Source organism: Euprymna scolopes, chromosome 6 (genome assembly GCF_053919585.1).
Source record: "Euprymna scolopes isolate OS-2025 chromosome 6, ASM5391958v1, whole genome shotgun sequence".
Lineage (NCBI taxonomy): Eukaryota > Metazoa > Mollusca > Cephalopoda > Sepiida > Sepiolidae > Euprymna > Euprymna scolopes.
The window spans coordinates 108,650,532-108,674,204 of NC_136487.1; the positions used below are offsets into that span (position 1 = coordinate 108,650,532).

The window sequence follows — 23,673 nt, forward strand, 5'->3', positions numbered from 1 at the left end:
CACACACACACACACACAACCATTAGCAATTTTTTTTTGCATTGAATATTGTCATATGCTCACCATTCAAACGACAAATATTAGCAAATGCTTTTAATTGTTTTTCATTGTGAAGTTGTTGAATTTGTTTATTTTGTTTTAGAAAATTATCTCTTGATTGACTATTAATTGAAAAGCAAATAGATTTTGATGTCATTTGTATTTCTAAAATTGCTATCCCAACCTTTTTGAAACTATGTGTGTATGGGGAAGGGAGTACACACCATCTTTTCTTGGCCATAAATGTAATTACATAAAGTATAGTCGTTTCAAGGTGAATATTGTATTTCAGTTATGTGTGCTAATTAAAGTAAGTCTCATGCCTGTTTTAGCAGTCGGGATGCAATCCATGTACTTTTCCATAAATCCATTGCTCCAATCTACTTATTCCTCTCCCTTCCCAGCCTGTTAAAAGAGATGTGAAATGGAAAAATCCGATTCATTCCAGCTGTCAGCATAAAGCTCCCCCTGCAGTCTGCATTGTTTCTTTGTATATTCAAATTACCTTTAACATATGATGGCTAGTAAACGTAGTTTATTTAATTTTAGCCAAAGCACAGGTGTACATAATTAATAACCTCTCGATCAAATAATTTCTCGTAACGTGAGAGAGAAAGAGAGAGTGAGTGAGAAAGAGAGAGTGAGTGAGAAAGAGAGAGATTGCAGAATGCAGCTGTGCTTTATTATTATCAATGAGTAAAGAAGTCTTGATGACTCACTATTTAGCAAACAATCAGAGCTTCAGACCCACGTCGCTCTCTTCAGAAGTGTACATTATTAAAAATGTAAACAGATATTCATCAGTATGGCTCTGATATTTGGGTTCATATTTTTATTCTTAAGTTAATGCAAATTTTAAAATGGTTAAACTAATTCTTTAAACTATGCTTTCTCTTATGCCACTGAGAAATGACAATGATTTTATATATATATATATATATATATATATATATATATATATATATATATATATATATATACTAGCAGGGAGACCTGGCATTGTCTAGGATTAAATGAGGATCAATAAATGTTCCACACTCCCATACTTTTATAATCATCAAAATCGGTGAAATTGCCCATTTTTAATCAAATCAATTTGGAATTTTTAAAAAAAAATCAGCCCAGTCGTTTTTGAGTCTATAAGGATTAAATTCTCTCACACACACTTCCTTTTATATAATAGTAAGCATATATATGAAAGTGAGAAATGTTGTTACTCGCGTTTTATGCGGAGGTGAGGAGGAACAAAATCTGAACAGATTGGAAAGACAGGTTTATTACTAAAACATTCTCAGAATTCTTGGAAGTAAAAATAGATGGCCTTTAATGTATAAAGGAGAGAAAGTTAAACTATGAATGTTAATTAGTTGGCAGTATTGTTTTTTCTCCAATCATAGCAAAGCGGATGCTTTGTACAAGAGAAAAAAAAAAGTAGAAAAAGAAATATCGAAGAATCAAAATCATACTAAGATGAAGGGGGTGAAGTTATGCAACTGTAAGCATTCCTTCCAGAAAACTTACCCTACAAATGAAAATCAAACTTTTATAGTTATGAGTGGCCCAAATCTATGTAAATATTACAGTAGATGTATGTATGTATGTGTGTCTGTAAATATTTAACCGATAAACTCTTAAACTACTCGTCACATAACACTGAAATTAACAGGAAATAGAAATTAGACACCAAGGATGGTTTTTTGGCGAGTAAAATCTTTGTTTGGATGAATAATACATACAGAAATATGTCGGCAAGTTGAAATGCAAAATATTTTATTTTAATTTGTCGATATATTTCTATTACTTTGCCGCATACGTAAGTGCTAAATGTTTTGGTTTTGATTCTAGCTGATGGCACCCATGTCATTTTTTTTACTTTTGAAATCAGCACTAATATATATATATATATATATATATATATATATATATATATATGTATATATAATTTAATAGAGAATTGGCTCTGTAATAATAAATACAGCTGGGCAAGAACCTCCTCCTCCACCACCCTTTCCACTAGTCACCTATAAAATGATCATTATCCATTTCTACTTATACAAAATCAACAGTGACAAGGGGCATAGAATATAAAAAATAAATCAAAATAAGTGATGCTAAGATAGGCATCCATAACACATTCGATAGAAAAAGAAAAACAATAGCGCAGAAGAAACAATTGGGAAGGGGGGGTAAATTGAGTTGTTTGAAGAGCTCGAGTGTCTTTTTGGAACCTTTTCTCTGTTGAAACATCAATTTTTTTTAATTAAATTTTTTAAAGATTAGATAAAATCTCTAGTTATTTATGTTAATTAAATCAATAATTATGCACATAATTATTGATTTAATTTTTTAAATGTACTGCTTTTTTTTTCCAAGGAACAAAATAGTCTAAAAAAAAAAAAAAAAAAGATAAACAATAAATGAATTCATCAGAATAGATCTTGTGCTTAGCCATGAGTCTACATTGTTAGTACTAACCAGGCGGTGACAGCTGCTTCATAATGCCACCAGGCTTTGAAACAATCAAATCTATACCAAAAATAATCTTGCTTGAACTTAAGACCATGAATGTCCGCACTAAAAGTAATTAAAATATGTTAAATGTCACATTTTTGCAAAAATTAATTTCATTTTTTGTTTCAATTTTTTTTTTTTTTTTTTTTTTTTTTTTTTTAATCAAATATCTTCCAGCAGTTTTTTCTTTTTACTTCATAAATTTAATTTCTGAATAATAATAAGCTAAGAGCCAGAGATACTAAATCAGTAAGAGGATTAGTGAGGGCAGTAGAGGGTGCTGATTATATTACAAATGTGAGGGGGGGTTTACCTAGTATGCAATGAAGAAAAGGGAATGAATATTAATGAAGCTAAAAATAGAATTCTTTCAAAATTTAGTTTTTATATACATTATTTTTATTCTGATAAATAATCAAGAAAAAGAAAATTGTGTAATTTATGCAAGTTTGATATGATAGAATCTACTCATGTAAATTTGTCCCATTCAAAAGCCTCACAAATTGTACAGTTTTCAGTTTTAGAAAAACTGGCAGCTGCATAGCAATTATTGCATGAAATTTTAGAGTAGTGTTAATATTGCAGGAAGTGATAGATTATTAGTTTTTATGGGTCAATAATGCATACATTCAATTTCACCTCATATCAGATTTCATAAAAAAAAATCCCCTTATTGTTACTAGTAGTTTTAATTTGAGTTACAGATGGTTGATATGCCATAAACCAGATTAAAGATCGTCAATGTTTCACTGAATAACCTTAAAATTAAATCAGTAAAAATTATGAACAATTTTATAACTTTATTGTAATACATTGTTTTTTATAAATTAATAGAAAGTGAAGCAGCTTTTATGGCAGGGGGCAATTTTATGCCAAGTAAAAATAAAAATAGAATAAAAGATGTAAGATTTGAGAATGAAAAAAAGCTTTGTCAAATGAAAAATGCATAAATTCACAAGTTAATGTGTAAGCAGTTTACAGATTTTATTCTTTGTTTTTAATTTGTGTTTCATTGTTCCCTATTTTTGTAGTCTGCCATCAAGACCATTGATGAAGAAGCATCCTCAACAAGTGATGATAGCTCCAGCATCTCAAGTGATGAGAACAAGGAACGTGGAAACTGGACAGGCAAAATGGATTTTCTTTTATCATGTGTTGGATTTGCTGTTGGTCTGGGTAACATTTGGCGTTTTCCCTATTTATGCTACAAGAGTGGTGGAGGTAAGGACTCATGCTTTTTCTTCGCATTAAATTTAGAACAATTTTTAAATTTAGTAAATTTGAAAGTCAAAAAAGTTTCCAACTATGCAGATGATCAATCACAACAGCCAAACTGGCATGAATCTCAATTCGCAACATTCTGAAATATTTCAGTTTTCATTTTTGTCTTTATTGAAATGCTAATTGAAAAATATATTTGAGTCAATTTTAACAGCAAGAAATTTTGTTTTTTAATCTTATTATTGCATATGTACATTGTAATTTTTATTTTTGCCTGCTTTGGAGTGGTTGACGCTCTCGTTTGTAAACATTCTTCTAAGTATATCTCTTGATTGTGAAGCTGTGCTGAAATGAGTATTGCAACTAATAACGGCACTGTTATCTTATTTCCTAAATAGATTCAGATTTTACCTCCAATGTTAACAACAGAATTAAGGATAAAGTGTTTTCTTTTCTTTAAAAGTTCAGTTTTGTTTTTTTTTTATTAGAATGTGAACATTAAATATTTAGCCTTCATAAAAATCATGTGAAAGTAACAATCTGGAGAAGCCTTCTTCATTATTATAACTATGGCTGTCATTTCATCACATGACACTGAAAAGCATTAATATAATAAGATTGTTCTTATGTTTTGATAAATCAATAAGGGATTTTCTCATTTATAAATTGCAGGTGCCTTTCTGATCCCTTACTTCTTGTTCCTTATTCTTTGTGGATTACCATTAGTCTTCCTAGAAACAGCATATGGCCAATTTGCCAGCCTTAGTCCAGTGACTGTTTGGAGGATCAGTCCTTTGTTCAAAGGTGAGTTTCTTTCATAGAATTAACTACTCTACTTTTCTCAAAATTTCTATCCTTAACGTCTTTTTTATGGCGACAACAAAATATAAGTTTATATATATATATAGATGCACCTTGACTATCATACTACTAATACTTAAAATTATAATCTTTGTTTTTTTTATAGCACTTCATTCTTTTATCCTTTTTAAAAGAGAGATATGATACTTTCAGAGCTGTAGAGTCAGTAACACAAATGCTCAACTTTAACTCCTGAAATTGTAAAAAGGTCCAACTCTGACCTAGAAAATCATCATATTACCTAAACATCTGCAGCTATTAAGATCATAAATCAAAAGCTACATATAAACTATGAGTTAACCTTGTGAACAACTTTCTGCATGTTGATACCTTAATCCCATTTTTTTCTTACAGGGGTTGGTTATGGAATGGTTATCATATCTGGTATTGTGTGTATCTATTATAATATCATCATCACATGGACTCTTTATTACTTATTCTATTCATTCCGTGAAATCCTGCCCTGGAGTCATTGTGAAAATTTTTGGAATACAAAGCACTGTGTTGTGACAGAAAAGCAAGACGAAATTGATTCCTTAAACAATACTTATATGAGCAATATGACTGCCAATAGTACATTAGGGGGTCTAAATTTCACTAATGTGACTCAGGCAGTGGCTACGGTTTTGAGCTCAGTCGATACTGAATCTGGAAACAAATCATTCAAAATGTCTCCCAGTGAAGAATTCTGGCAGTAAGTATATTTATATATATATATATACACACACACACACACACACACACACACACACACACACACACACACACACACACACACACACACAATAAAAACAGGTTTGAATGACTACGCAGATGCAAACGAGATTTCTTCAGGTCATAGTATATATTATATATATATATATATATATATATATATATATATCACATAAATTCTGCTCATACTAGTTTAACATATTACTTTAGATTTTAAATAAATTATTGAAATAAGATGCAAAACAAAATCATTTAAAACCATAGTTTTATACTTATAAATTTTACTGTAATTTTTATTTCAAAATTAGATGCAACTTTAGTTTAAATCAATTTACTTTTTAATCACTTCTTTCCTCTCGTTATGCTTTAGATTTTTGTTAATAATTTTACTCATCCTATTTTCTTAGCTTTATCATTAAACTGAATAAACTTGATAAAAAAAATCCCATTTAGTCAATAAAACTAAAAGAATTCTATTTACCTCCTCATGATTATCATATGTTTTCAGACGCAGAGTTCTTCACATTAGCGATGGCATTGATAATTTGGGCATTGTACGTTGGGATCTTCTTCTTTGTTTGATGCTCGCCTGGTTCCTTGTGTTCCTTTGTCTTTGCAAAGGAATCAAATCTTCTGGTAAAGTGAGTATAACATGTTTAGTTACCGACAATGTATTTTAAAGATTTTATCATTAAAACAAAAATATTACTGAATATAATGAAACGGTTTGAAACCATGAAATATTTTAGATATCTTCAATTCAATTTCATTTTTTAATAAAATTAACTGACAAATATAAAAGGAATCCTATTTTTCTGATAAATTTTTCGATTTTTTTAAATTTCAGGTTGTGTATTTTACTGCAACATTTCCATACTTAGTGTTAACAATTTTGCTTATTCGTGGAGTTACATTGCCAGGTGCTTGGACTGGAATCAAATTTTATCTTATTCCGGAATGGTCAAAACTGCTGGAGTTCCAGGTAGGTGACTCTACATTATTTTTATCATCATAAAACCAAAAGAATATATAATATTAACATTTAAAAGTTAACATTAATGTGAATTATTATTAACTGATAATATTTGATATTGAAGTGTTTATCGAATTATGGTTATGAGCATGTAAATTTATCATTTCTCTGGTTACAAATGGACTTGAATTGTAAGCAAAAATTGTTGTTCTTAAAATGAAGGAATATTTAAAAGGTCATTGTATCAATTCTGTAGACAATTTTTATAACATTTTAGACAGCAAAAATTGATGTCTGTGAAAATTTAATAAAAGATGAAAATGCTAATTAACATTGAAAGCAACATTTTCTCACATTGTGATATTTTTGTTTCTTATTAAATGCTATATTTCATACAATTTTACTTTCTTTTTTCATCTTTTAGGTTTGGGGTGATGCAGCCACACAAATTTTCTACTCGGTCGGTATGTCATGGGGTGGACTCATTACGATGGCAAGTTATAACAAGTTTCACAACAATGTGTACAGGTGAGATCACTTGTGCTTCAAAAAAAATCACATTCAAAGTAATAAACTTAGATTGCTTCCTTCTTTTACTATTTCAATGCTAGTTATGTCTTAAGTAAATTGTTTTTTTCTGAAGATATATCAAATTTATAAAAGTTCTTTATAATTTAAGTATGCCATGGATTGATTCTATAAAATAATTTTTAAAATCTTCATTTTTGTAATTATTTCTACATTTGTGAAATACAAGTTTAAATAATATTAACTTAAAATAAAAACTGTAAATTTGTTTTCTATTTTTGTATAGGGATGCAATGTTGGTTCCTTTAATTGGTTGTTTCACGAGTATTTTTGCTGGATTTGTCATTTTCTCTGTTCTCGGTTTCATGTCCTATGAAACAGGCATTTCTATTGAATCTGTTGTCACACAAGGTGAGTTAAACTCCAGGCAACCCAACAAATTACAAAATTGTTTGATTGTTTGTTATTGATTAAAGAGTTAAATTTCGACATCATTTTCTTGACAATAATTTAAAACATTAGAAAAAACAAAATTACTGCCATAAAAGTTTTGTTAGATTAAAATGAATCATGTTTTAAATCTGCATTTATTTCAATTAAAAAAGTAATGTTTCATTTTCTTTCAACGAGATCATAAAATAAAACTATTTCTTTTCAGGTCCTGGTTTGACATTTGTTGCTTACCCTGAGGCTGTTACAAAGTTGCCGATCTCTCCCTTATGGGCGATTTTGTTCTTTTTAATGTTATTCACTGTTGGTTTGGATAGCCAAGTAAGTCCAGATCTTTTTCTCTCCTTTTAAAACCTTATTAATCACTACAGAATGTGTCTAGAGAGAAATGTTAAGTTATCATGTTCTGCCTAAACTGACATTGAATAAAACTTGATAGAGCCACAAACTCATTAATCTTCTCTGTGACCTCTCCAGGCAAAGAACAACTGACCATTTGACCTCAAGTTTATTAATACAATTTGGATTTTATATCATTAGAAATAAAAATAAATTACATATTAACTTAGATATAATTTTAAGGATTTATTTCTTCAGTATTTTCCAATGTGTTAAGTTAGCTATTTAGATTATTTTAGTTTTTAAAGAAATTACTGATTAAACTGTAAGGAGAATGCAATCACTTTTTAAATCCAAAATAGAAGGAATATATTTTACATTCAATCATGTTATAGAATATTTAAATATACAATATATATATATACTTTATAGAATTTTATTTTTATTTTATATACTAAAAAATAGTTTTTAATTGATTTGAGCTGCAACATCAATATTTTTCATCTAAAAACTTCAGTTTGAAATATTTTCATTTTCAGTCAGATTACAAGTTTAAAAAATTACCCATGAGATAAAGTTTTTTTTTTTTTTTTTTTTTTTTTACATATTCCAATATTCCAAGATATTGTGAGTGTGTATGTGTATATATATATATATATATATGTTTTGAAAAAAAAAAAAAAATATATATATATATATATATATAATCTCAATTAATTTCAAAATTTACTACCTAGCTCTACTTACGTAGCAAACATTGTCAAAGTAAATACTGAAAATATTTACATGAAATTTTATGTACATATATAAGCTAATAATATATATAATATATAACATACAATATATTAAAAACTATTTCTTGCAAAGACTAAATTCAAAATAAGGGTTTCTTCTACAATTTATTTACTTAAATCTATTGTGTTATTCCCCCCTCCTCAGGATTGTTATAATCTTTTGAGGGCAAATGGTCAAATAGGTTACCCAACCAAATTGTCAATACTAACATCAAAACATCATGCACATGTTTTCTTTGTTTTCAACAGTCATTTTTAATTATAATTATTTTTTCAAAAATTTTAGAATATAATTTTTTTTGTGTTTTTCAAACTTACAAATATCTTCTAAAAATAAAATATTTTCTAAATATTTTATGCAATCAACCTTTTCATATATATATAATATTAATTATTTTAATGTTTTTTATTAGTTAATCTTTTATTCCGCTATTTTAAACCTTGATCTGTGGTCAGCAAATTACATACTGAAAATCATTTTTGGAAGCACATTCGGCTTTCAAAAGAAGACTATCTGTTGTTTTTTTCAGTATTTTTTCTGAATGAAAGAACAGAATGAAATTACTTTGGTTTGTGTTCTGAATTAAATGCATTTGTTTTAATCTAAATATCAAAGAACATTTTGAGAACTGGTTCAATGTGTTCTTTGGGAAGGAAAAATCTAACTTTAGTTTTTGTTTGTGCAATCACCTTAGTTTTGTTTTCTGTTCCCTTTCCTCTTTCTTTTTATTGCTTCTTTTCTCTACTAAGCACCTGGATGGCCGCCAGTGCAATGTAGATATCCTTCTCATCCACAAGGTAAAACCATGCATTTTACTTGAATGAAAAATATATTTCACTTGAGTAAAGTTCAAAATTAAAAGCATAAATTTCAAGATTTCATATAGGATACTAAATTATCAGTTCTACTTTTTATAATATTTAAAAACTAAATCTTAAAATGTTGTGTGTATATTTGTCAGTAATATACATCACTTCATTTTTTTATATATATTTTAAAATGTATCAACTTATTCATTTTTTTCTATATAAATATTTTTATGATAAACAAGAAAATCCATGGTATTGCCTTCATTAGTTTTTTACTTTAATACCTTTCCCTGACCCCAACCTCCAAAATTACAGCTGCTAAAACAACCTTTATTCTCAAATGAATACAATATTTTGATCAGAGATCAAGGCTGCAATGATGTGCACATTGTTTTGATAGATTTCTTACAAAGGTCATTGTCTCCTAAAATGATTGACAACTTGTTTCAGGGGGGAAAACGAGCATTGCTTGGACAGAAGAGAAGAGTTTGTGTTTTTATTCATAATTTGAAGATGTCAATTTAGGATCTATATATATAATATATATATTATTATTAAAGTGTATTTATAAAGTTAATCTAAAAGTATGTTTACTTGTTATCTAAATAAAAATACAAAACAATGTCGTTTTCGATGATGTTGATTATTTTGTGCAGTTAATTCTTCAATATCCAATCCAGAAAAATATTTTCATATATGTAGTATGTATATATATATATCATTCTTTTCTTACATTTAATATTAAAATAAAAAGGAACAAAGTGAGGATTTGGCATTCTCTAGACACATTTTTATTTCTTCCAATAGATCTTTAAATGAGAATAAAACAAAATATAAAAATATTTCTTTTATGAATAGCTATGTTTGTTTTTTTTTAATCCACTCTCCTGTCAAGAGATGGTTATGGTTATAAGTGAAATGTTAAGATAACAATGATTAATTATTAAAAAAAAAAAAAAATTATTATCAGGAATTTTAACACCAATTTAGAAATTAAAATTTCAAAATTGTGTTAATCTAATAAAAGAAAATTTATTTGTCATTGGTTTTAAGAAATTGGGGATATTTTTTTCTTTTTAAATTTCATCCTAAAATACTTCATCCATGATGATCAATGGCAGCACAAATGTTTTGATGAAATATTTTTAGTTTCAAAACACAATTTATCTTGAGGGAAGATTATGTTGAATTGTAAAGCAATTCTCTAACAATGATGAATGCTGTATCAGCTGATTGGAGATGTCCATATTGATGTTTTTTTATAGTTCAATCTACTACATTACAAACCCGCTTTTAGAGAAAATCTATTAAATTCAATGTAGAGGTTGCTGTCCACACCTGATTTCAATTAATATTTTGATCTTGAATAAGATGTGATTGGCGACTGCTTTTCAATTCCCTACAAACTTCCTCCTTTAGAAGAACCGATTCAAGCCATCAAGGATGAATCGATGCACCAGCAGGAATAAAGAGAAGGAGGAATAAGTCTATTCTGATATGAATATCATTTGTTTTGTAATTATTTCAAAGTATCAAATTTGTTCTTTTCTAGGTGCCCATTTTCTAACATTTTTGAAAGCATTTTTATCTGATCATAAAATATGCATCATAGTTTTATTTGATGCAACTTTACACTGTAAACCATGTCAACGATTTACACAGGAATTGGATCATTTGTTGTTTAATAATAGAAACATCTTTTGGCAGGAGTACAAATTTCCCCAAATTCCATAATAAAACATCTTTTGGCAGGAGTATCCCCCAAATGATTTTGACTCCTTGGATTTAACAAGATCATTCGAATGAAATTTTATTTAACACTATGAGTTATATTTATAACTTCATCTATAATTTGAAAATCGATTTTAATGCCTTCAAAATTTTCTAATTATTCAAAAATCAAATGCTGTGAAAGTGAGGGAGAGAGAGGAGAGAAATTATTTATCTTGAAAAATAAATTACTTTCTAAATATTTTCATTAGAACTGAATTGTAGCTAAATCAATTATTTGTAGTTAAGTGACTATTCCTCACTTCAGATCACACTTTCATCTTAGGAAATATTTCTGCTTATTATGTATACATGAGAAATTTTAGAGGAATATATTTTCTGAACTTAGAAAATAATTCAAGAAATAATTGCTATTATTGTTACCAAATAAACTTAAAACCTTTTAATAATAGAAAATACTTTTTTTAAATCTTATTCTGAAGCTAAAAGTTGTAATCTAAAAAATTCAATTTTGCCGGGAAAATTTATGCGCTAAAAGACAAGATTTTGTTTGTAATATTAAAAAAAAAAAAAAAAAAAAATATGAAAACTGTGCAACTATTTTTAAATAATGAAATCATTTCATGTGATATGAATATGAATTAAAATGTGTCTGTCCAATTCTTTACCTTTCAAAGGAGAAGATATAATTTTCTTTAAGATTTTTCAGTTTTCAAATAGACATCTGTTCAGTAGTGAATACAAACTAATTTCACACTTCAATCTAACATAATGAATGGAGCACTTCAAACAAAGAGGATAATTTTAAGTCTCTCACACAGCATTTTTTTTCCCAACAAAAAGCACTTCCTTTCAACATAGCTATTGAAAACAGAAATATTACAGGCGTCAGTGGTTGCATGTTTGTTTAATACATGTCTTTTATGTCTTTTCTTACTGTCCCTTTTGAAGTCTAATGAATACATAACTAGTCTGAAAGGAGATTAATATTAATGTCATATCATAATGATAAAATAATGAAATAGATCATGCAGAACATGAAAATACCACTAAAAAATATCATCCTGATATTTTTTCTTCGCTATATATAATGTTTATGAGAGCAACATTTGGTATAATTAAATACATATGAATATTATATATAAGTATATAACACATTGTTTGTGTGTGTATACACATCTATGTATGTGTGTGTGTGTGTATGTGTATATATATATATATATATATATATATATATATATATATATACACACACACATACATATATATGAGATAGATATGCATATATAATGTGTGTGACACACATTCACAGATGGTGTAACTTTATATACATATACATATTTACTTATATATATATATATTCATAATTAAATCCGATTTTTAAATCCAAAGTCAGTACTGTTTTTGCTCGTACATTCATCACCAATTTTTATATTTATTTAGTTGGATAAAGGCACATCGACAGCAAGGTAAGCTGAAGAATGCATTTTGATGTTGAGAGCTAAATCAGTTTCATGGCTACTTTGGGCGAAAGAAGAGAAACTATTTCTATAATGTGTGTGTGTGTGTGTGTATGCTTTAATTTGTCAATTTTAATTCTTTAGTTGTCTAAAAAGAGAAAAGAGAGTGAAATGTAGAAATGATATAGTATTTTTATGATACTAAGGAAATAAGAAATGTTAGATTTCAAATAAATGCCTAATTAAGTTCAGTTTATTAAACCATCAAATAAAAAAGATTACTCTTAGAAAATATTTTGTATGTATGATTCTAATGTGGATGTTTTTATTTATAAGGAATATTTAATATGAATTAAAAAAAAGAATAGCAATATTTGATTTGGTAATTGCAAAGATATTAAAAATCGCAATGCATTAAGTTGATATCAATAATTTAAGAAGCATTCTTCAGCATTTGTTTTTGTTTTTACCCTTTTAAAACATATATGTAAAGTTTTATTTAAAATATTACATTAGTTACAGTTTTCAAAGTTAATATCAAATATTGATAAGATATAAGGATGATGAAAATAAATATTGAATATTCCTATATCTTCATTTAATGCCAATTTTGATTAATCAGAAAAGTTATAAATGTCTACATAGTTTGTTTTTATGGAAACTCATTTTATAAAAAGTTAATAAAACTTTTGATAAAATATAAATTGCAAAAATACAATTTTGATTTAATGAAAATAAGACAAGCTACACTAGAAAAATATTGATATATAAAATGCTTTATGAATTTTTACAATATTTTTAAATGTTAGGAGATAATTGTATTAATGCATATTCAATAAAAAAAAAATGAAAATATAAGTTCATTGAATATTTTTATTCTATATTCATTCATTTGTAAGAAAGAATATTAAATAAACACAGAACTTTTAAAAATTGATTTAACATTAAATTAGAAAAAATTATTTTTTTAATTTTGTAAGCAAATTTTATGATCTTAAACTAGAAAAATCAAAACATTGCGTTTCATATTATGTGATGTAATAAATGGTTTCAAAAGTACTTTATTACATGTAATTATTAGATTAAAAATGATAATAGTTATAGATCTATACATATTGTAATTTGAGTCGATAGTTGCAAAACCAAACAAAATATAAGAAGGCTACATTTGGTATTTACTTCAGCAATGAATGAATTTCTATTTGAAAAAAAATAAACGTAGGTTTAAGGGTTTGTTTTTTTTTTTTTTTACTACTGTGCTGAACAGTAATTTCTTTTTATACTATTTTGAATTGTGTATGATTTGTATTTCGCAATTTAAAATCAAACTTTTATCTTCAAGCGACTTAAATTTTATTCATAATTTGTTTGTTATGCTCATTTTTGATGACAACATAATTTATCAATTTACTATGGAATTTGTATAATGATACACCCTACTGTCCACAATCGAACACACAGGTAATGCCAAGGTAAATTCAGCTACTGAAGATTTATCAGGTGTTATAGTTATATCAAATAACAAAAATTAGCTTTGGATAAACAATACATCTTTTGTTTAAGGTTTAAGCAATGGAATCCATTATGTGTAAAAATCAATCTTGCTTATCAGAAAACTATATTTTTTTATGCATACTAAATTTGTATTTATCTGTAATTACCTGTAAAAGTTACTAAATCGAACAACAGATTCTGATGATTAAGGAAGCAAACTATAGAAAGTGATCCAATTGAATAATGAAAACCTAAAAACTTAATTTCAATTTTTTTTTTTTTTTAAAGCTAGTTCTGATTTCATTTCAATCAGTATTTCTTTACCACATTATACAAAATATTAAAAGGTTTTCAAAAATGAATTGAATTTTACGTGATTATTATTCAATCTTTAGCTTACAATTCGTTCGCATCAATATAGTTGAAAAACATCCAAAACCGTCCCAAATTAAAGTGGATAAAAAATAGCAATGTCTAACTGGCTGTCATCAAGAATGTTGTATGACTTCATAAATTTAAGTCAGCTGGAGATATAAAGTTTCAATACATTGATGTAATATAAAGCCCTTCCACATCTTCTCGCTGTTTTTTTTTTTATTATTATTATTATTATTATTCACCCCATCTGGTCTGTGATTGTGCTTTTCCAAATTAACTTTTTCTGATTTCACATTTTCAAGGCCACTTTCAAACATCCTCCAGCTGAACGGCAACAAAATGCTCACGGATTGAAGCTGAAGGCTGGCTAGGTTGACATTTTTTTCCATAATAGTATGTTCGGTTTGCTTTTCCATCCTTTCCTCAGAATATCTATCTTCTCTTCCTGTTTTAATCAAATAGTACACAAATAACATTTAACTGGTTTTAAGATAATAACCATGCCATCTGTCAAAATTAGAAAAATTGCTCTATAGACTGATTAGTTAGATTAGCTAGATTGATTAGTATCATAATACTAAAATATACTTAACATTTATTTGGTTAGTAAAGTTTACATTTTTTATTATCATATGATAAATGTAAGATATATTCCATTTCATATCTATTTCTGATAGAAATGCTTATAATAGAAATTTGCTTTCAAGAATTTGAATAGTTTGAAAATTGTAGAAAGTAAAAAAAAATTCAAATCAAAGGCAAAGAAAGAATTTTCAAATCTTTTTGATTTGACAGGTTTTCCTTTTGTATTGGTGTTAACAAGAGATCTCTCATCTTTTTATGATTGTTAACAAGAGATCTCTAGTCTTTTTATGATTGTTAACCCTCTGTTGATGTTAACAAGAGATCTCTCATCTTTTTATGATTGTTAACCCTCTGTTGGTGTTAACAAGAGAACTCTCATCTTTTTATGATTGTTAACCCTCTGTTGGTGTTAACAAGAGATCTCTAGTCTTTTTATGATAGTTAACGTTTTATACTATCACATGTGATGCACACAAATTATAACAGTTTTTCTTTATATAATGCACATCTTTTTCTTGTTATTGTCTCTCAGAGAATTGGGAAGCATTTTCTATTAACAAAATATCACATTTGGCAACTTATAAAAGTGTATCAATAAAAAAGCAAAAATATTCAGAGGTTAAATGAGCAACACAGTGGGAGAAATAAAAATATCCTGGATGGAATTTTAACCGATTTCATAGATTTAAAAGTTTTTCTATCCATAATTAAAATATGAAAGTCAGATTGGAAGTTTTCTTTTATAAATATTGGAAAGAATTCCCTTTTTTTGTGTACTTTCGTCAATAATTTATATATTATGTTTTATCAAATATTTAAGTAATATTTGTTTGACATTTACAATTAGTTATATTTTAGCACATAATGACTATTTGGTTTTTGCGTTAAATTTATAAAAGTTGGATGTGTATTTATTTGAATGAAAAGCAATAAAACTGAAATATAACTTTTATCTTCAAAACGTTTAAATAATCTGAACAAACACCCAGTACATTAAATATAATAATAAAGTGTGAGACAGTTTGTTTTTTTTTTTTTTAAATTTTAAAAAACATTTTTTAATACAATTTTTCTAAAATTAACATTTTCATAAATCTTATAACTACAATAAGGTTTTGATTGGCAAAATTCTTAATAACTATATTATTGCATAACAATAATATAGTTTGATAAATATGTCTCTAAATATAAAGTTAGTAATTATCAAGTAATGATTTTGTTTAACGTTGGCAGAATCTTACAAATTTTGATGAGCACAAACAACTATAATTTTTGGTAAATTTTTGATATGAGGATTAATAATTTGAATTATTTAGATTACTATTTTCATCTTGCATAGTATTCTCACAATGTTTTGATTGATATAACCTCCAACCTCCTTCAGGTGTATCTTATCAGCAAGATATAACTGAAGAAGGTCAAAGGTGAAACATTGTAAGAATAATTCCAGATGAGAATAGGGTTCTAAACAATCCAAATGATACTAATTGAAATTTTTACTTTGGAATAAATTGTTTCAAAAATTAATTTAGCCAATCAAAACTTGATTGTTGTCTCCTTTCCTGGATATTGAGCATAAGATGGCCACTTGTTCTTCATGCCCAAGTCCATGAGAAAGACCTTTTTTTTCTTCTTCATAAAAACTGAGGAAAAGGGTGAAAAGCAAACGGCATACTTCAGTTGTTTATACCAAAAGAAGGTAAACATATATCTATATATGTTGAACCGAATTTTAAACTCCTTTTACTTTTTCAACTTGACAGGAAATGTTCACAAATACTTTTAAATATATATGTGCGTGTATATGTATGTAAACACATTAAATCCAATATCTACATTTGGCACATATTCTTAAATTATTTTCATTTTGGTTTACTACCTGCGAACTCAGGTTTATACAAATTCAATAATTTGAAAATTTCAACAAAAAGAAACAAAAATCCACTCAAAGTATTTGTAAACATTGTATTGGTGTATGTTTTTATGTATAAATCAAAACAAAGTTGATGGTTAAAATTATTAACCTTATTAAATTTCTGTAAAACTTAATTCAATCTAAAACAAAAAGTATATACATATTTCTCAATAAAAAATATTTATATTCATAAAGAGAATTTTCAATTTTGGTTATTTCCTAATTTGAGGGAAAAAAACTGAATTTCTTAACCATCAATTCTGTTATAAAATGCTTCAAAATCAAGCCAACCATATAGGATGTAGACTTTAGTTTAAGAATTTTATGAAAAAATAGTTAATGACATTTTGTAAGCTTCATCCCATTGTTTAAGTAATCTTTTAATATACAATAGTTTAATGAAGTGATAGCTCTTTTGTACTTTTAAAATGAAAACAATATTTAAGTTTCAAAATTACTTTAAGATATTATAATCTTCATCTTTTTAAACCTTTAACTAAAAATAAAAGATTCTCTAGAAGGTTTTACAAGATGGTTTGCTTGGTTTTATTATTATCAAAGACTAGGAAGATGGAAACAATCTTTAAACATTTAATTTTAATAGCATTCATTTAAAATAATTATATATATATATATATATATATATATTATATGAAAAGAGGGGGCACATATAATATAAATTCACATCAAAATGAAATGTTTCAATTCCAAACCATTTAAAAAAGAATAAATAAATAATTCTGTGAAATTATCTAAATTGTCTTTAAAAAAAGAATGTAAAAAAGGAAAATTAAAGAAATGTGTACAAAAATACATTTTCCTAGTCATATTTTCAAGTGTTAGTTTGATTTTATGCTTTAATTTATTTTTTGTTCACAGCTTAAACTCGTTTTTTCTTTTTAAATCATTCTAATTGAAATATGTTTTTACTCTTGTTCAGTTTGGAATGTTTGAAACGATGACAAGTGCTTTCATGGATGAATTTCCTGAATTGCTTCGTAAAAAGAAAGTGCTCTTCACAGCCGTTGTCTGTTTTATAGAATTCCTACTTGGCATTCCTTTTGTCACAGAAGTAAGACTTTTAATGTTTTATGTAATATGTAAATAATTCAAAACCATTAAAGATATGATATATTATTGTAATCATAATTTGCATTAATTGTAATCAAAATGAATACAGACATGTTTCAGAAATATTCTATTTGATAATTCTTGAATCAACTAGATACTAGCCAACACTGTCAATATCAGAATTCAGTATTATTATCATACAATCTAATTCATATGAAATAGTTTACCACTATCGCAGCTTATTAATAACAAAAAGTCATTTCTTGGACATTTTTTACAATTTAATAATAAAATAGTTAATTACTAACTTTAGACTGAAATTTCTATTAAAATATTCAGCTGCTTAATAAAATCCAGTAAAATATTTCATAGGTTTGTTAAATATGCAAAGTGTTGGGTTTATCCACTTTACAATATTTAAGCTTCAATACAAAAAAGTTTTTATTGTTTCTCATTTTTATTCATTTAAATCAACTTTTTTTCTTCAGGGCGGAATCTATTTGCTGCAGGTTGTCGATTGGTATTGTTCTACCTTCTCTTTGATGATCTTGTCTTTGACTGAATGTGTGGTGATTTCTTGGATTTATGGTAAGTATCTTCAAGTATATCATTCTTCATTATCCTAAGTTAGTTAATCTCTTAAAATTGCTTGATTTGAAAGCCATTACAATCAAATTTATATTAGCATAATAATAAACTAAGTGAACAATTTTCAAAAATATTTAAAAAATTTGATTCATCATTACACCGAATGAGACAAAATCTCATCAAAATGGTTTGAGCCAATCATTGTCTCTTTCAATTTACTAGTTTTTGAACAGATTTCATTATTTTCAGATTTAAGTTAATAAAATTGTAAATAACATACAATTCCAACCATAATTCACATTAGTGACTAAACTATTTATTTTATATGTAAAACTGTTTTTTTAAACTGATATAAACCAACATTATATCAATCAACATTAACTGGTTTTATACTGCATCTATGTATTTTCAATATCTTCTTATATGAAATTGTAGATTAAAAAATCTATTCAATTCTCACTTGCAGGTGCTGATCGTTTCTACAGTGACATCACATTAATGATTGGTTACACTCCAAGTAGTTGGTGGAAAATCTCATGGAGGTTTATTACCCCAGTTATTACACTGGTAAGATTTGCTTTTGAATCAATCTGTGTAGATTGTTTAATGTTTATTCATTATTAATATTCAGCCACTAATCAAATAGATCTGTGAAGGTTGATAACGATTACTCATGTAAACATTTTCATAATCCTTGCTATAATAGGGATGTTGTGTCTGTATGTTTGTCACCAAAACTCAGAATATTATTTAGAAAGGATATGCTGCTGAATAACAATGCATTATTACATAAATACTTCTGATGTTTTATTTTTTAAATAACTTGCAAATATATGCACATTTTTGTTAGGTTGGGAAGATTATATAATTGTGAAAGAATTGCATATACTATGTAGTTAAGGCAAAATAAACTGTTTTCAACTATTAAAATAATTTACAACACTATTAATATTTATCCATTAATTATCATTTGTGTTCAAATTCATCTTTTGAAACATGATGTAAAGTATAAATCTATGATTATTATAATTAGGTCGTTATTCTAATGTTTTTAACTGTTATTATAAAAAAGTTCAAATAGGTTAGTTGACCATATAAATAGAATTTTGCAAACAAATCTTCAAAATTCATCTTTTTCTTAAATTTTCTTTAACTGAAATTTTCCCTAAAATTTATTATTCATGATTTGGTTGTGTAATGGCTATTTTAAAAACGAACTTTGAGCATGTTATATGTTCAAAGATTTTTTTAATAGCCAATTAATACTAGAATAAAATATGCACTTGGAGAGCGCACACACCTGTTAATATCTTTAAGAATATAAGAACATTATGTAACAAACATCAAATATATTTGCAATGAGACATTAATATTTTGTGTTTACAGATATTTGTTTTCAGAGTGAAACACTCATTTTGTTAAAATTTTGCACAAATATTGAAATATTTCTTGCAGTTCAAGCAAATTTTGATTTGTGTGTTTTGGGAGGTGTCCAGATTTTTTGCTAACTATTTTTTAAACACTGTTTATATGTCAAATTTAAGAATTGGAAAAAAGTAACATCAAATACAAATTTATTTTTGTCTCATTTTTGTTGTTTTGAATCTGATCAGTGAAGCATTTTTTAAAATCTTATCTATTATTTTATTTTTTTTATTTTTCAAACAGTTTGTGTGGTTGTTTAGTATCAGTAAGCTGAGTCCTGTTACTTATGGTGATTATCAGTACCCAACTTGGGCGATTGTGTTTGGTTGGGTGCTTGGAATGTTATCACTGGTACCTTTACCAGCTGTAATGATCTCACAGATTTTCAAGGCGAAAGGAACTTTTATTGAGGTAACCATATTCAACGTATTACATATAGAGATTAATTATTGTCCAATTGATTTGAAATATTTGATTATTTTAACATGCATAAAATCTTAGGAAGATCTCCATAATTTCAGTAATCATATAAGCTAGGGGGCTCCTGAAAAATAATTTCAAAAACTACTTGACGAATATCCCCAATTAACAAAGAACAAGATTTCAAAAAGTACAGTTATAATTCTAAAAGATCTCTCAGTTGGAGAGTGGGTGGGTGGATATCTGGCATCCAATAGCATGTTCTATCCCCAGCAAAACAAAAAGATAAAATCGTTTTTTATTATTTCAGTAAACATAGAATTTTTAAATTGCTTGCAAAAGTGAATTGTTTTCAACATATTTTGAATACATTAAATATTGTGATTACAAAAACAAGTGACCTTTACTCCTGATCTGAACTGGAACACGTACATCAAGTCTGTTGCCAAGGTTGCTGGAAAGATGGTGGGATCCTTCTACCGCTCCAGAAGATATCTCACTACTAATGCAATTCTCTATCTATATAAAAGTCAAGTACGTCCAAAGATGGAATACTGCTGCCATATCTGGGCAGGAGCTACGAAAAACAGCCTATCCTGCCTTGACAGAGTACAAAATAGACTTTGTGGCTTAGTGGGGGATGCCCTTTTCTCTACCCTGCAACCTCTCTCCCACAGAAGAGACGTTGCGAGCCTATCCTTGATTTATCGTTATTTCCATGGCAGGTGCTCATCTGAACTCCAGTCTCTGGTCCCCCCTCGCCAATCTTTCATGAAAAACACCCGTCTAGCCGAATCAACTGTGAAAAATTTCCCCCACTCTTTATGTGCCTAAATCAAAACGTAGATTCTATGAACAAAGCTTCTTTCTTAGAACTGCACGCTTGTGGAACTCTATTCCGTCTGCCTGCTTCCCACCTGACTACAACTTGGATGTGTTCAAGTCCAACGTTAACAAATTCCTAATCAACCGCCCCCCCAAATCTCCACACTAACGTAATGTACTTGCAATAACCCTTATCCCTGAGTGGCTTCCGGGCCTTGATAAGTGGTGACCACTGTAAAAAAAAAAAAAAAAAAAAAAAAAGAATAGTATTAAAAGTGGCAAAGATGAGATTAGTATTTTTTTATTTATTTATTTTTTAGAACTTTAACATGAAACAGATTTAAGAAATTTATTTTTTCCTCTTTTCACCTTTTGCTATTGTTTCTTCTATTGTTTACAGAGAATAAAAAAATTGATTCATCCTGATCCGAAATGGGGGCCCGCCCTTCCACAGTTCAGAGACCAATACATTGCTTCTCTAAGTTTCAGCGATCGCCAACGCATGCTGCGACACATCATGGAAAACGAGAAAGATGGACCTCACGATATGTCAATTATTGGTGAACATGCAAAGATGCTTCAACTACAGTTAGATTCTGTCTGTTGATGATAGCCTTTAAAAATAAAGACTATTTATTTAAGACAACTATATACTATACATAGATATAAAATAAATTTGCATACCCACATACATACAAAATAAACCCAGTACTTACCAGGCATTTACATAGATATATGATCCCAGCTGAAGAGATCATTTGATATATTGCAAAAGGATCACCTTTATGCAATGTTTACCAATGAAAAAGCCACGTAAGGAGCATTCGATGCTTGCCTATCTACCCGTGTGGAGAGGGTCTTAATAACCAGGATCAATGGGACACGGGAGGGGGAAGGTCTGAAAAAAATGTAATGGTCAAATGAATTTAAAAAAAAAAACATAAAACGGTTCTAGTATTTGTATTGAAATTTATAGATTCTTTACTTAACTGTAAATGATCAAGCTTTTTAGACATATCAATACACAAATATACTGTCATATATTTAAAACCTACAAACTATACATTATCATAAGATAGAATAAATTTAATACAATTTTGAGAAAACAAAAATTTCCTTTTAAGCTTTAAACATTGAAACTATTTTTACTTTTTAATTTAGTTAACTGACGTAATGTGTAGGCACATTTTTGTTTTTTTAGGGTCTACAATAAACTTTAAAAATTTTGAATTGATTACATTGCTTCAATCAATCGAAATAGTTTTAACTGTGCATATAAATTCTGAAAGCAACAAGTTTAACATTGTAAAACTTCAAGCTTAATACTTGATCCAGTGGCTAATACCATCAGCCAAGAATATTTCTGCTTTTAAATAATAATTATAAAAAAATGATCCACAGGTTTCAAACGATACTAATACTGAAAAGTGATGTTTCATTTGTTTAAATTTCTGGCTCTGTATAGTTGTAGAGTCATTCTTTATTCAAACCAAGAAACTTGTGAATAATTCACTTTTCACACAAACTTGAAATGTTTTGTTAATCTTGATAATTAACAACATATACAATTGTTGTCTCTTCAAAATGACTAAATTTCACATTTAGTCATAAATCCAAAACAGTGTCTTACAAGAAATAGATTTCTTAACTTTATTATCATTTTTAAAGAACCCAAAGCAATTTCTTATAATTAATTATAAAATCTTACTGCTAATTGTTTATAATTAAACAAAACTTTTGTCTACTTATCCTTAGTATTCTATTACCTGCTGTTTTATTGAATTCAAGCTTTAATAGGACATTACAAAACTGCTGCAGTTTTTGACAATATAGAACAACACACATGTTTGCCTTTCAAAGAGATTCATCTTTTTAAATGCACAAATCTTATTTAATTAAAAATCTTCAAAATCAAGATCTTTTTAATACAAAAGTGTATGAACATCTTTTTTAGCAGATTTGAAGTCATTTGAATATCATTCGAGAACATTGTACAGATCTAACTAAATGAAATTAGTTGATTCATCGTCATCTCATTACATTCATTTAAAACTATCACTTGAATTTACATTATCATTGCTGATAACAATCTAATAATCCATTTATTCATTTTTAGACAAATTAAAATGTATCCTTCATAATTCATTAATTTATCTATTTTATCATTTCTAGATAAAGACATCTTATTAAGCCTTTGCTAAAATACTGAATCCATCAGCAAAAAGACATCCATCATAATTCATTTCATGATTTTAATATTTATTGTATATAAACTGTCATTCAAGTGACAGACTGAAGTTTCAGTTATACTGGAACAGTAACTGCATCTCTAAGCAGTTTGGTTATATAACCATATATGTGTGTGTGTGTGTGCATGTATGTGTGTGTGCATGTGTGCATCTACTGACATTGCATACTATTGAGTGGCACTTTTGATTTAATATACCAATATTTTTAACTCTCATCCCTCCATAAAATTTAAATTGCTATTACATAGAAAATGCTTTCAAAGAAATATTTCTCCATTATCCATCATAGAAT

At 27.5% G+C, this 23,673-nt stretch overlaps 1 protein-coding gene across 1 annotated transcript in view; it reads left to right on the forward strand.

The window, feature by feature from the left end:
- LOC145277848 (sodium- and chloride-dependent glycine transporter 1-like) overlaps positions 1–23,598 on the forward strand; it is a 29,671-nt gene extending 6,073 nt beyond the window's left edge. Inside the window, exons 2-14 of the mRNA XM_080129792.1 lie at positions 3,582–3,771; positions 4,444–4,575; positions 4,987–5,326; positions 5,855–5,987; positions 6,194–6,328; positions 6,744–6,847; positions 7,134–7,258; positions 7,506–7,618; positions 17,744–17,875; positions 18,363–18,462; positions 18,929–19,029; positions 20,131–20,298; positions 21,533–23,598. Of these exons, the coding sequence (XP_079985918.1) occupies positions 3,582–3,771; positions 4,444–4,575; positions 4,987–5,326; positions 5,855–5,987; positions 6,194–6,328; positions 6,744–6,847; positions 7,134–7,258; positions 7,506–7,618; positions 17,744–17,875; positions 18,363–18,462; positions 18,929–19,029; positions 20,131–20,298; positions 21,533–21,739 (1,980 nt within the window). The 3' untranslated portion in view covers positions 21,740–23,598. The remainder of the gene's footprint in view (positions 1–3,581; positions 3,772–4,443; positions 4,576–4,986; positions 5,327–5,854; positions 5,988–6,193; positions 6,329–6,743; positions 6,848–7,133; positions 7,259–7,505; positions 7,619–17,743; positions 17,876–18,362; positions 18,463–18,928; positions 19,030–20,130; positions 20,299–21,532) is intronic.
- The last annotated feature ends 75 nt before the right edge of the window (positions 23,599–23,673 follow it).